At 40.7% G+C, this 15,810-nt stretch overlaps 1 protein-coding gene across 2 annotated transcripts in view; it reads right to left on the bottom strand.

Annotated features, from left to right (window-relative positions):
* The window catches only part of LOC139558834 (protein argonaute-3-like), a 44,025-nt gene extending 28,854 nt beyond the window's left edge, over positions 1-15,171 (bottom strand). For both annotated transcript variants that reach the window (XM_071374333.1, XM_071374334.1), the window contains exon 1: positions 14,601-15,171. In XM_071374333.1, coding sequence (XP_071230434.1) covers positions 14,601-14,619 — 19 coding nt within the window. In that variant the 5' untranslated portion in view covers positions 14,620-15,171. The remainder of the gene's footprint in view (positions 1-14,600) is intronic.
* Positions 15,172-15,810: the final 639 nt, after the last annotated feature.

Raw genomic sequence — 15,810 nt, 5'->3', positions numbered from 1 at the left:
AATGTGTGGGCAGGACTGAAAAATCGTGTGCCAGCAAGGAGGCCTACAAACCTGACTCAGTTACACCAGCTCCGTCAGGAGGAATGGACCAAAATTCACCCAACTTATTATGGGAAGGTTGTGGAAGGCAACCCGAAACGTTTGACCCAAGTTAAACAATTTAAAGGCAGTCCTACCAAATACTAATTGAGTGTATGTAAACTTCTGACCCACTGGGAATGTGACGAAAGAAATAAAAGCTGAAATAAGTCATTCTCTCTACTATTGTTCTGACATTTCACATTCTTAAAATAAAGTGGTGATCCTAACTGACCTAAGACAGGGAATGTTTACTCAGATTAAAATGTCAGGAATTGTGAAAAACTGAGTTTAAATGTATTTGGCTAAGGTGTATGCATTCTTCTTACTTCAACTGTACATGGGTAAAACTCTGCCTCCTCAAATAAGACTTTCTTTTTGGATCTTGCTGATAAGCTTACTGAGCTCCAAAACAAGAATACAAAATGTATGGCTTATAATAGCTGGCGACTTTAATGAAACACCTGATACTCTTTAGATAGATTTCCACCTAGAATAGCTCAAAGATCTCAGAATAGTGACAACTAATTTTGCAGTAAACAGACAGTGATCAATACATGGCGCTTCTTTAATACGAACTTAAATAATACACCTGGTGTAATAGGTCAATGACGAATCAGATCCAGAATTGATCTGTTTTTCATTTCTCCCCCACTTTTACAGTATGTACAAGAAGTAAATCATAAACATGCTCCTTTGACTGATCATAAAATGATATTATTGAAGTTAGAATGTTCTGAAAAATCCAGTGGCATTCGAGGATACTGGAAACTTAATAATTCACTCCTAAATGATCCAGTCTTTAACAAGAGCATAAATAACTTGACCATAGACTTGTTTAACTCAAATTATTTAGAACCAAAGCATGGAAGTAACTGGGAAATATTTAAATTCAAGGTAAGATCTAAATCGCCAATACACACAGTAAGGAACTAAAGAAGCAAAAATATTTTAAAGATGAGCTTATGAATAAATGTAATGTTCTCTTAGAAAAGGATACCCTTTCAGCAGAAGAAACAGATTTGAATACATCTCGATTAGAACTAGATCAAATGTAAATGTATTTAGCTAAAGGGGCCTTTATTAGATCTAGAGCAAAATGGGTTGAGGGTGAGAAAAACACAAGCAATTTTTTGCTCTGAAAAAAAAAGTAACTATAAAGAGAATCTCTTTCTGCCATGATTTTACCTTCATTTAACTAGGCAAGTCAGTTAAGAACAGGGCTCCGGGCAGCCGAGCGGAAATGGAGGAAAACTCGCCTCCCTGCGGACCTGGCATCCTTTCACTCCCTCCTCTCTACATTCTCCTCTTCTGTCTCTGCTGCTAAAGCCAATTTCTACCACTCTAAATTCCAAGCATCTGCCTCTAACCCTAGGAAGCTCTTTGCCACCTTCTCCTCCCTCCTGAATCCTCCTCCCCCTCCTCCCCCCTCCTCCCTCTCTGCTGATGACTTCGTCAACCATTTTGAAAAGAAGGTCGACGACATCCGATCCTCGTTTGCTAAGTCAAACGACACCGCTGGTTCTGCTCACACTGCCCTACCCTGTGCTTTGACCTCTTTCTCCCCTCTCTCTCCAGATGAAATCTCGCGTCTTGTGACGGCCGGCCGCCCAACAACCTGCCCGCTTGACCCTATCCCCTCCTCTCTTCTCCAGACCATTTCCGGAGACCTTCTCCCTTACCTCACCTCGCTCATCAACTCATCCTTGACCGCTGGCTACGTCCCTTCCGTCTTCAAGAGAGCGAGAGTTGCACCCCTTCTGAAAAAACCTACACTCGATCCCTCCGATGTCAACAACTACAGACCAGTATCCCTTCTTTCTTTTCTCTCCAAAACTTCTTGAACGTGCTGTCCTTGGCCAGCTCTCCTGCTATCTCTCTCAGAATGACCTTCTTGATCCAAATCAGTCAGGTTTCAAGACTAGTCATTCAACTGAGACTGCTCTTCTCTGTGTCACGGAGGCGCTCCGCACTGCTAAAGCTAACTCTCTCTCCTCTGCTCTCATCCTTCTAGACCTATCGGCTGCCTTTGATACTGTGAACCATCAGATCCTCCTCTCCACCCTCTCCGAGCTGGGCATCTCCGGCGCGGCCCACGCTTGGATTGCGTCCTACCTGACAGGTCGCTCCTACCAGGTGGCGTGGCGAGAATCTGTCTCCGCACCACGTGCTCTCACCACTGGTGTCCCCCAGGGCTCTGTTCTAGGCCCTCTCCTATTCTCGCTATACACCAAGTCACTTGGCTCTGTCATATCCTCACATGGTCTCTCCTATCATTGCTATGCAGACGACACACAATTAATCTTCTCCTTTCCCCCCTCTGATAACCAGGTGGTGAATCGCATCTCTGCATGTCTGGCAGACATCAGTGTGGATGACGGATCACCACCTCAAGCTGAACCTCGGCAAGACGGAGCTGCTCTTCCTCCCGGGGAAGGACTGCCCGTTCCATGATCTCGCCATCACGGTTGACAACTCCATTGTGTCCTCCTCCCAGAGTGCTAAGAACCTTGGTGTGATCCTGGACAACACCCTGTCGTTCTCAACTAACATCAAGGCGGTGACCCGTTCCTGTAGGTTCATGCTCTGCAACATTCGCAGAGTACGACCCTGCCTCACGCAGGAAGCGGCGCAGGTCCTAATCCAGGCACTTGTCATCTCCCGTCTGGATTACTGCAACTCGCTGTTGGCTGGGCTCCCTGCCTGTGCCATTAAACCCCTACAACTCATCCAGAACGCCGCAGCCCGTCTGGTGTTCAACTTTCCCAAGTTCTCTCACGTCACCCCGCTCCTCCGCTCTCTCCACTGGCTTCCAGTTGAAGCTCGCATCCGCTACAAGACCATGGTGCTTGCCTACGGAGCTGTGAGGGGAACGGCACCTCCGTACCTTCAGGCTCTGATCAGGCCCTACACCCAAACAAGGGCACTGCGTTCATCCACCTCTGGCCTGCTCGCCTCCCTACCTCTGAGGAAGTACAGTTCCCGCTCAGCCCAGTCAAAACTGTTCGCTGCTCTGGCACCCCAATGGTGGAACAAACTCCCTCACGACGCCAGGTCAGCGGAGTCAATCACCACCTTCCGGAGACACCTGAAACCCCACCTCTTTAAGGAATACCTAGGATAGGATAAAGTAATCCTTCTAACCCCCCCCCCCCTTAAAAGAGTTAGATGCACTATTGTAAAGTGGTTGTTCCACTGGATATCATAAGGTGAATGCACCAATTTGTAAGTCGCTCTGGATAAGAGCGTCTGCTAAATGACTTAAATGTAAATGTAGTTAAGGACAAATTCTTATTTTCAATGATGGCCTAGGAACAGTGGGTTAACTGCCTTGTTCAGGGGCAGAACGACAAATCTTCACCTTGTCAGCTCGGTGATTCGATCTTGCAACCTTCCGGTTACAAGTCCAACGCTCTTACCACTAGGCTACCTCCCGCCCCTTAAATATTGGCAATACCTTGTGTAAAGATCCAAAGATAATCTCTAACTTTGTGTATTCTTTCTATGAAAATCTGTATAAATCAAATTTAATGGGACTGAATGTTAACATTTTATAAAACACGTCCATGGTCATGTTCCAATGATTTCTGATGAGTTCATAAGTCCATATGTGAAGAGGAGTTTCGATTGTAGAGATTAGAGATGCTCTTAAATCTATGAAGGGCAAAGCACCCTGGAACAGATGGTCTTTCTGTGGAATTCTATTTACACTTTTGGGAACATTTAGAGTGACCAGTATTCAACATGTTCCGAGAATGCCTAGCTAAGGGTGAGATGATTACTACCATGAAACAAGGGGTTATTTCCTGAATACCAAATCCTGATAAAGATCCCCTTTTCCTAGGTAATCGGAGACCCATTACATTATTAAATACAGATTAGAAATGGATAACTTTAGCATATGCTTAAATGGGCCTAAACCACCTTATTAATGAAACCCAAACCTTTCATGAAAGGTCGCCACATCAGCTGTAACATTAGGTTAGTTTTAGACTTGATTGATTACGTTGATTCAGAGGCTGTTATTTTATTCCACGACTTTTATAAAGTTTTTGATACACTTGAACACAAATTCCTAATACATTCGTTGTACACTTGGTTTCGGGACTAACTTTGTCTCTGTTATCAATGTTTTATAAAGATATTAATAGTTCCATTATGATTAATCATAACACATCTAAAAATTCACCACAGGGAACGCCAGGGTTGCCCTATTTCAGCACTTATTTATTTTAGTTGTAGAATTACTATATCTATTAACATTTTAAACAACCCTGAATTAAAAGGTATTTCAATATTTGGCAAATAAATGAATAGATGATACAGCTCTGTTTCTAAAAGACAAGGATCAAGTTGCTATTGCACTTAATATTATGAAATCATTTTCTGCTTCTGATCTGGATCTTAAATAATGCGAAATATTGTCCCTGCATGACTCAAATTACCAATCTGTTGAGAATATTGCAGTGAGAGATAATGTGAAATATTTAGGGGTGTACATGGTGAAAAACCATATTGTCCGTCAACATCTCAATTTCTCTCAGAGATTAAAGAAATCAAAAATCCATCTTTAACAACTGGCTCCAACGTGACCTCTATTATTGGAAGGTTTTTATTGTCCAAAGCAGAGGGTCTGTCACGTTTTGTCTACCCTGCTATCCCTATTTGTAGCTGATCAAACCAGCAAGGATATCAACAACAACAAAAAACTTTCCTAGACTTTATATGGAAAAATGAACACAAACTTAAGAAGTCTGTAATATCAAACCAAAGAGCTGATGGTGGGCTTGAAGTACTAGATTTCATCAACAATACCTTTAAAGTAAACTGGATAAAAATATGTATGCTTACATCGGAATCTATATGGTACTTCATTCCCTGTCATATTTTTATGAAATTGGGTGGTCTTCAATTTTTGTAGAAGTGCAATTATTCTCCAGCAAAATTACCCATCAAACTGTCCAAATTTCATGAACAAGCCCGTTTAGCCTGCAAACTATGTTATGTCCACAACTTCTCCCCACTCAAGCCTCTTGTGTGGAACAACTATTTGATAAGGAAATATACTCTTATAGAAAGTTCATAGAAACATAACTTCCCAATACATTATAAAGAATTTAATTCTATATGCAAAGCAATATCTTCAGGACTTAATTAATGAAAACTCATTTGTGTTTTGGCAAACATGTCATGATAGATGCACAACTTATGTTACAAGGTTTCCCCCTGCTGGATAAGAAATGTAATACATTCATAAAATAACTTTTTCACTCCAAGAACAAGATCTCCTGGAGGGAAATTATTCTGGAACGCACATATTACTGAAATTGAATGGAAGAAAGCTTGGTTGCTCCCTCACCCATTTTGTATGTCAAATAAAGTAAAAAGAAATTCACTTTAAAATCCTGCACAAACTTGTCTAAATTCATGGATTTAGAGGACATAAGCCTTTTTTTCTGTGATAAAGGAGAAACTATTATACCCATTTTATGTGTGTGACTCTGAAGTTATTTTGGAGCAAGTATTTACTATTTTTATTTCATCAATAAGACCCATGTATTTACAATGAACGATGTAAAATGTTATTATTCAAATGAAAACAAAACCACTGAATTAGTTGTTCATTTCTTAATTCTCGCTGGTAAATTGTATATACACAAAAACAAATATTTGAAATCTGTCCCTGAATGCAATATATTTTGACTTGAAATCCAATATCTAATAAAATCTCTAGAATTAGTCAATAACAAAAGAAACACTATTCTTACAACTCATAAGTTTATACAACTGTAACCCCTGGCTTTTTTCATATTTTTTTGTTAATTTCTTTAAGGAACTTTAACTTTTGAAAATCAATAAATGTTTTCACTTTTAATGCTGTTTTATGTTTATTCAGAAAAAATATACATGTAGTGATGTCTTATATTTGTATTGTAATTTGAAATGTTATATAAAAAAAAGTTGTAAAAAATGCTGACAAGAGGAAAAACAGACAAAAACACACACCGATCTCATCAAGGGTCTAGCTTAGCTTTACCTGTGGAAAAATCAAAGGAAGATGGTCTAATAGTGTGTTGGAAAATTAATAGTGTCAGCCAGGAACAGAAATAGCCTATACGCTCAAACCTTAACTTATACACCGACTGCACAACTACTGAACCTAAACCTACCAAGAAACAACGAAGTGTACAAGAGTGGGCAGCAATGGAGGTGTGGATGGCTAACTGCCTCTTCTTTCTTCTCCCCTTCCCTTCATAGTTAGGCTACACGTCTACCCACACAGAGCCTGGGCTCTGTTGGCTTACACATACAAAACCCACACAATAAACACCATGTGAAAGCTGTAGGCTTTCGTCATAGTGAGTCAGCCAGTTGTTTTCAGCCAGGTACAGGCACTCGGCAGCTTTGCCCAAGATGTACTCTGAAGGAGCCTACCGTTAATACTTTAGCTTCAAGGACCTTACAATGCCTTCAGAAAGTATTCATACCCCTTGACTTATTCCACTTTGTGTTACAGCTTGAATTCAAATTAGATTTAATATACTTTTTTCCTCACCCATCTACACACAATACCCTATAATGACAAGTGAAAACATGGTGTTTTTAGAAATCTGTTCAAATGTATTGAAAATGAAATACAGAAATATCAAATTTACTTAAGTATTCACACCCCTGAGTCAAACAATACATGTTAGAATCACAATTACAGCTGTGAGTCTTTCTGGGTAAGTCTAAGAGCTTTGCACACCTGGATTGTATAATATTTGCAAATCTTTTTTTTTAATTTTTTATCTTCAAGCTCTGTCAAGCTGATTGTTGATCAATGCTAGACAACCATTTTCAAGTCTTGCCATAGATTTAAGAAGATTTAAGCCAAAACTAAACTAACTAGGCCACCCAGGAACATTCAATGTCATCTTGGTAAGCAACTCCAGTGTATATTTGGCTTTGTGTTTTAGGTTATTGTCCTGCTGAAAAGGTGAATTTGTCTCCCAGTGTCTGTTGGAAAGCAGACAACCAGGTTTTCCTCTAGGATTTTGCCTGTACTTAGCTCTATTCTGTTTTTTTTATCCTAAAACACTCCCTAGTCGTTGCCGATGACAAGCATACCCATAACATGATGCAGCCACCACCATGCTTGAAAATATGAAGAGTGGTACTCAGTGATGTGTTGGATTTGCAGTTTTACTTTAGTGCCTTATTGCAAACAGGTTGCATATTTTGGAATATAATTTTTCTGTACAGGCTTCCTTCTTTTCACTGTCATTTAGGTTAGTATTGTGGAATAACTACAATGTTGTTGATCCATCCTCAGTTCTCCTATCATAGCCATTAAACTCTGTTCCTGTTTTAAAGTCACCATTTGGCCTCATGTTGATATCCCTGAGCGGTTTCCGTCCTTTCTGGCAACTGAGTTAAGAAGGACTCCTGTATCTTTGTAGTGGCTGGGTGTATTGCTGCACCATCCAAAAGCATACTTAATTACTTCACCATTCTCAAAGGGATAGTCAATGTATGCTTGAAAAAATGTTTACCCATCTACCAAGGTGCCCTTCTTTGCGAGGCATTGGAAAACCTCCCTGGTCTGTGTGGTTGAATCTGTGTTTCAAATTCACTGCTCGACTGAGGGACCTTATAGATAATTTTCATGTTAAACACTATTATTGCACACGGCGTGAGTCCATGCAACTTATTATGTGACTCTGTTACGGATACAGGTATCCTGTGTGTGTGTGTATCCTGTGTGTGTATTTATTTTCTCTCCTTCTCCCCTCACAGGTGGCAATCATCATTCCCCAATCAGTCATCAATCAGAAGACACACCTTCTCCTGTTTCCATTACCCAATCACAACCCCTTTCCCTTGGTTTAAAAACCCATTCAGTTGTTCTCTCTGGAGCTCAATCTCTCTGTCATGCCATCTCTCTGTAGCGTTCTTGTTTGGTTTAGCAACTACATGTCACTTTGTCTGTTAACATGTGAGTATTGTTTTGGTTATGGTGTTTGACTGTTTGATGGTGGGAAAAGGGGTTACCAAGTCGCTCATGGGCATACATTACCCGTAGGAATATTTTGTCTAAATACCCTAGTTAGAACTGGGCGGCCCACCTGCTGTATTTTTGGTTAGTTAGTTGTATTGAAGTAGGCTAGTCTAGCTTAAGGGTGTTTTTGGATATTTGTTTCTTTCCTTGGGTCCAGCTCAGGCCCTTTTCCCGACCCCCTTTACCGTGTGTTAAAAAATAAACCATGAGTGTTTGACGGTAATTTAGTTGTCTGTGGTTTTCGTTCTCACTGTTATGTTTTTACTATACTTTGCATGAGTTATGTTACGGGTCTTGTTCCCATCCCCCCCCCCTTCCTAGGCTGCCGGGCCAAAGGGATTCGTAACAGACTCGTTAATCAAATGTTTACTCCTAAACTTCTTTAGGTTTTCTATAACAAAGTAGTTGAATATTTATTGACTTAAGACATTTTAGCTTTTAATTTTTACATTTGTAAAAAAATGTCTACAAACAATTCCACTTTGACATTATTGTGCATAGGCCAGTGACAATTTTTATTTAATCTATTTAAATTCAGGCTGTAACAAAATAAAGGGGTGTGAATACATTGGTAGACTGGCTCTGGCAGGCAAAACAGCCAAATATTCCATCCACATGTGGATCGATTCTCAATTGCAATACGATTCTAGAAACTTAAAGCCCTTTACTTTCATATCACATCAAAATAATTTCACATTTTTAAGCAGCTTTATCACAGTTGCAGCCAACAGTATTTTTCAGTGATACCTTCTGGCGGCCACAGGTGTTCGGAGCATGCTAATTAGCACAGGTGGTCCCTCGTTCTTCCATACAACCTTGCTGTAACATAGATATGGCCCTGTGGGAACACTAACCCTAGAAAGGTGTATATCAAGTTAACATTTATGCCATTTTATTCTTGCTGATATAAAAAGGTCCTTATGCATCCAAAACCGTACCACAAGCAATGCGTGTTAATTTTCAGACCGAGCGTCGGGCCTCTTAACAAAACTCCCTTGTACAGAAGACGCCTTTGTCCAATGGCTCTTACGTGTAAAGTAATGGAACTGAGTCATGATCAAGAGCAATCTGCAGCTGTATCCTACCTTTGGCTCCTCTCTCAAGCCACATTAAAACACGTGTCATTTGGTGTGCAAAATGTATCCTTTTCCCCCCTAAAAACACAGCAGTGTCCTTTGGAGGAAGTAGGCAATTTTATTTATCTATTCATCATTTATCTACCAGGCATCATTTTAAGACACCAAATACAGATTAAAGGTGATCTATGCAGAAATCGCTCCACCATTTCGTGGTTGCTAAAATTCTAATAACCTAATTCAGTTGTGACAAGCAATTATTGTGTAGAGAAATACATGTGAAATATATTTTCCATAACCAAAAATACTGTATTTTCAGCTGTTTGAAGGTGTCAATAAAGACGTAAAAATGAAACTTAAGAACGGGAAGTATAAAAAAGCGCACAGAACAGATCTACCGCTTCTTAGACTTGCTTTCGATGAGAATGACAGCGCTGTAACTCAAATTTCTATGAGAATTTGGTCAGGTCGCCCAAAATGTTGCAGCTTTTAGATTTGATGTTAAACTGATAGAATAAGGTGGACCCTATTAACCTAATGACATGGTCTCTTGATTCCCATAGTCTTGTAAGCAGTCATCATGTTCTTCGGAAAACATGCCGATCCACCAGGCTGTCGAATGAGTGCTAAGAAAGCAGACAGCACAAATCATATCCATCTCCAATCATGGTTGGTTTCAATGTTAACGGCTCAAAAGTATGCCAACAACCATTACTCTCAAAGCAGCTTCCCATAGGTTATAGTTAACTGACTGTGGCTGATCTGATTATTGAGCGAGGCTACAGTGAGCACCATTCAATAACTTCTGACACCAGATGGTGTGGAAGGCAGGCAGGCAACCTCCAAACAGCCAACCACACACACAGCCAGCCAGTCTCTCACGGGCTCCAGATGAGGCACACCCGATGGGCATTCCACCTGCCTATGACAGACATCTGCAAAACGAGTGAGACTGGTGTGCGTGCACATGTCGTTTACCAACCGGCTAACATAGCAGGCGTAAAAGAGAACCCTGAAACTATACAAACAAAAATATAAAAACATAATTTCACATTTACTGAGTTACAGTTCATAAGGAAATCAGTCAATTTAAATAAATTCCTGGATTTTACATGGCTGGGCAGGGGTGCAGCCATGGGTGGTCCTTGGAGGGCATGTTCAGTGTACTGGGCTTGACGAGAAGAGACATAAAAAAATATTTTAGGAGGTTTTCTGTTCAACCAATCGAGTAAATGTGGAGAAGGAGTTAAGATGGAGTGTCGTCTTGTGACTTCAGCTTTTGGACATATAACATCACAGGCTCTCTTTCCATTTCCCCTGAAAACCCGAACATCCGGTTGATGCAATAGGGTTCAGCTGCAACATAATCTCTGAGGAGTCATCCCTCAGGTCTCTATGCTGCCACCTACTGATATGTAATCTCTTAGTGCAGTGCATCTCTCAGGAAAGGTGGGGGTGTGAAAGGAACCATATAAGGAGAAGTGGGGGTTTTCAAGGAGTCTTATCACTAGAAGTGCTGGAATTCCATAACTACTAGAACAGCCATGACTTGATATTGTAATTATTTCAAATATTGATTCATAAATTGTAAAATGTATGTTTTTTTTTTTATAGAAAGGTAGCTAACGTTAGCTAGCATTTTCATTTATGAAAAAACAAAGTTACATCCATGGCTACCGGTAGGTAACATTCAAAGACACAGCTCACAGTTAGTGAATACATAATTTGTTGCATAACTGAACTGACATTCCACACTGTCATTTCTGCAGACTAACGTCCGATAACCCAAATAACGTCGAGTGGCAACTTTTGAAACCCCCACTTCTCCTTAGAGGGCTTGCAGTTGATGTACGACGCCTCCTGACACCCATGTAGGAAGAGCAGTGTAATTAACAGCCGAGTGGCTACCGCAAACTGCATGATAACAGAACCTAAAACTAGTTGATTCATTTGTACCATGTGATTTTCATTTTATGTACTACTGTAGGTTCAGCAGCTAACCTTTATCAAGACACCCATGTTGACTCGATTCCCACTGAAGATGTGCAGTGCTACAGCAGCAGCAGACTCAACTACTTCTACTAGATATGAAAGGAGACATCCCTCCAATTATGAGATGGTCGTTATATGCTGTGGTCAATCTGAACGAGTCGGTTGTGCCATTTGAGTAGAGCACCTTTACCTTGTCGTCAGGACAAAAGTGCCCCCTTAAACCGTATGAATATCTAAAATATAATTTGAACATGTAAAAGGCTATTATTTATGATATTGTAGTTTAATTATAGCGAATATTATTGTACGGGTGAAAGAATCATATTCATCGCTGCTTTGCCTAGCCCCATAAAACACATTTAGCATTGACAATGTAATTGTGTTAGTTATCACAGTGGCACCTCTTTATGTGCCACTCAGATCTTCTTGGAGAAAAGTATCTGACATTGAACTTGGTGGTAGTAATTGTGTTTTAAGCTAAGGATCTTATCTCCTGCTTTCAGACATTTCACCACCTAGATTACAAGGGTTGCATTTTTTTAAACAAATGTAATCAGTACATTCATACTTGCGGTATGTGGAGCAGAGCTGTTGTGAAGGAAGTGAGTTTGTTTATACAGGACCTCCCGCCCGCCCCCACCTACCATCAACCAATCATGTCAATGCAGAGTTATACAAAGCTCTCCACATTGTTACAAAATTTGAGAGGTGCACGGTGATGCGGTACGGAGCTCAAGTTGGCCTTTGCGTACCTCCGGAGGCTACACATTGCGTCATATCATCCAAAAAGTGCTTCCGACCACATTTTCAGATCATGCATAAATTTGCTTTAATGCCATCATACTGTAGGCCAGTGGTTCCCAACTCTGGTCCGAGTACCCCACAACAGTACAGTTTTACTGTAGCAGCAAACACACTTGATTCAACTTGTCAACTAATCATAAGGCCCTCAGAGTTAGATCAGTATGTTGTCAGGGGCTACAAAAAAAGTGCTTGCTATTGGGGGTACTCAAGGACTAGAGTTGGGAACCACTGCTGTAAGCCTTTGACTGCATTGGCATTGCATGAAATTAAAAACATGGGTTCACATGGCTGATATCCTGAACATTGTGGCAATCAAATAAAACTAATTGGAGAATTTGACTAAACAAAGGTGATGTTAATTTGAAAATACAACACAGGAACAGACAAATGAGACAGATTCCCTTCCCCTCTTTATTGCTGGATTGTGATCTGTGATTAAATCAACATTGGCGCTAGTTCATCCTGAATAATAGTTAACTTAACAATTAAAACAAGAGTAAACACTTCACTTCAAAGAATCAACACTTTCCTATAATTTATAAGTGTTCAAGTAAGCTAATTCATATGTAAACGTATAGACATTTTAGCAACAAGTAGGCTATTATTACTAAAACAATTGTGGGGGTGGAAATGTCAATACCAACCTCGCTCCACCGATCCCTGTCTACTGGGTTTGCAGAGGTCTGCTCCAGTCCAGCAGTAGCTCACTTGATTAACTAATTAGGTTTGATACATTGAATAAGGTGCATTAGTGCTGGGCTGGAACAGAAGCCTGCACACCCAGCAGGGTTGGCCTGCTCCAGTTGTAATAGGTTTATACATTGTGTGGCTTTTAAACTATTATTGTTGACAAAATTTGCTAACATATAATCCATGGTATACAAGGATGTACCCTTATTCTCTTGGGACCTCTTCATCTGCAGACAAGGGTTTGACAGCTCTATCTGAAGACAGAAAACACAAAAGAAACAAGCTGTATTATACTAAAGTTAGACATCCCTGAAAATTCTGTCCTCAGTTTTTCCTCACTAGGGACTAGAGAAGTTTCATAGTGTCCTCCCACAAAGTTACCAGCCATATCCAGAGTAGCCTACTCTCCCTTCTATGACAACTGGAAGTGGTAGCTAATCCTGTCACCCTCTTCCATGGCTGTTAGTTAGCTATCTACAGTACCTAGCTACAAATGCATTTGGCATTACAACAAATACGTAAAGATAGCTAACTAAAATGACGTTCGTAAACTGGTGATATTTAATTCACGTAGCTAGCTTTAGTGTGTAAAGTTAGTTAGCTAGCTAACTAGCGAACACTACGTAAGCAGCTCATTTAGGTTAGCCTGCACACTAAGTTTCTGTAGCTAGCTAATAATACATTGATAATTTTAAAAATGTTTACTTACTTGAATATGTTCTACAACGCCTCTGTTTTCTGGGTCCTTGAAAAACAAAATAATGGGCAATCTTCCCAAAGTTCATTGTGGTTGCAAAACACAGCCAGCCATTTGGATAATTGGCGGACTTTCAACAGACTGACATGCTGCCCACGTCGCATACACATACATGTTATTCAATCATTTCACCCACTGCTTGCGCATGTCAACGAGTGCTTGCACTAAAATAGATATTGGTTTTATTTGTAAAGCTTGACGTGCTGCCTCTCCCATCTCCTCATTGGTTTTTAGGCGCATATACCCACATGGGTGATTTTAAAGATGAATTGAGGTCCACACTTCAGTCCAGTTGGTGGTGGTAATGCACCTTAAAGTTGGTTGCCAACCACAATATAAAGTCCGACGAAGCAGCTTGAAGGACGAGAGATTACTAGAAACAAACTTTGCTTAAGTTACCCTTTTATCTGCAGATTAATTGTTGTGGATTACATGTCGGAGTAGAGGACCTTGTGCATTTCAGGTAAAATAACAACCCAATGTTTATATCCCAGCGCAAACTCTAGCAAGCTAATTTGTCCTAGGATATAAACATTGGGTTGTTATTAGCAACAGCTAGCTAAATTAGCATAAATGTTTGCTTTTTGACCGGTCCCCAAATTAATATATTTGGTTCAAAGTTCGTTTTGATATTTCAACCTGCGTGTCCTGATCGTGTCTGGTGTGCGTGGACAAAAACGACATGTGTGCAATGGCGAGCGAGCTGTCTGGTCAGCATGTGAGTTTGTCTTCCAACACGAAATTTGGGGTTGCTAGGTGATTTGTGACGCAACTGCAAACCCTCTATGGTTCCTTTCGAATCCCCCACTTTTCCTGAGAGATTACATATCAGTAGGTGGCAGCATAGAGGCCATGTGAGATGACTGATCTGAGATGATGTCGCAGCTGGACCCCTCGGTTGAAGGGGACCCGGCAGAGGCTACCAACCAGCAAACAATCTTACCAACGACAGTATATCTAGTCACCCAAATTAGTTTTCTAACCCAGACAGTACAGTGAAAGGACTGAATGAGTTATATTTAATTTCATCTGATTGGTATAGTAGGCTTGATCGTATGCTATCCTTTAAGGAATTAAACTGATGACGTTAGTCAGCCTACAAAACTTCAACACCAACTGTAACAATTTAATATGGGGTTTGACAGACGGTGTAAGAATATACCTGAAGTTCCGATTTCCATTCATGAGGTCTCTGTCCGGATAATCCCCGGCTCCCAATTGTTAAATGTCGGCGCAGCTCCTGTTCGTACGACGCTATTTAGTCAGCGCTGTAGCTCTAGTGTTGGAGATTTTCCACCCGAAGACTCTCAAGCCGACACCCCGGCTTCTGTCGCTGATGTGGACACGGGCCGCTTGCGGTGTCCACTTACCCAGAGGTCCTCCCAAATTGCCCCAGTTGTTGTCAACCTGCACAAGTTAAACGACGTATCCCATTATGTTCGTTGGAGTATTAATTGTTTCCAGCAGACAAATCTATTTATTTTCAAAGACAAGTCTCTGAAAATATTTCATGGAGACTCGACAGACGGCGCCTATTCCTGAACGGCTTTAATGCTATCTCAGTCGTTCGGAGTTTTGCCTCGTCACCAGTTGCCAGGATAATAACAAATACTTGACGTTCTTTGAACGATAAACGTGAACACTTTGCCGCTCTTTTGGTGTTGTTCTGCCGGCAAATTTGTGTTTCACACCCCGGTACGTTCTCGGTACTACCGCTGTGAAGCAGACAAGAATAATTAAGTACTTTCCGGGTCACGGTTTTTGGAATCCTTCAGAATAAGAGTCCTATCTATACTTTGAAAACTAACAATAAAAAAATATATATAAATACAAAAATATATATAACTAGGCAAGTCGGTTAAGAACAAATTATTATTTACAATGACGGCCTACCCCGACCTAACCCTAAACATGGCCGTTTGTGATACAGCCTGGAATTGAACCAGTGTCTGTAGTGATGCCTCTAGCGTTGAGATGCAGTGCCTTTGACTGCTGCGCCACTCAGGAGCCCCTTCACAAATCAGACTGAATAAACTTAATTTGAATGTACTTTACCTGTTGTCTGCAGATTGTCTTTATGTAGGAGGTAATATGAGACCAAATATCCACAGGGAAGTGTTATTACAGGCTGACTTTAGTCGCGTTGCAAAATAAATGTAGAAATCTATATTCAATTATTGCGTCAACGAGCGCCTGCGTTGCCAAGGGCTAAAATAGAAGTCAGTTCTATTTCTGATTCAGATCGCGCTGCAAGTCCTGCCTCACCATCTCCTCATTGGTTTATAGAAGCAGGTACCCACGTGCCATCTCCTCATTGGTTTACCCACGTGGGTGACTGAAGACAAACGGGATCAGTGGCGGTAATGCACCTA

Source organism: Salvelinus alpinus, chromosome 29 (genome assembly GCF_045679555.1).
Source record: "Salvelinus alpinus chromosome 29, SLU_Salpinus.1, whole genome shotgun sequence".
NCBI lineage: Eukaryota > Metazoa > Chordata > Actinopteri > Salmoniformes > Salmonidae > Salvelinus > Salvelinus alpinus.
Note: the sequence above shows the minus strand (reverse complement) of the source record. Positions and strands in the feature narration are given on the sequence as shown.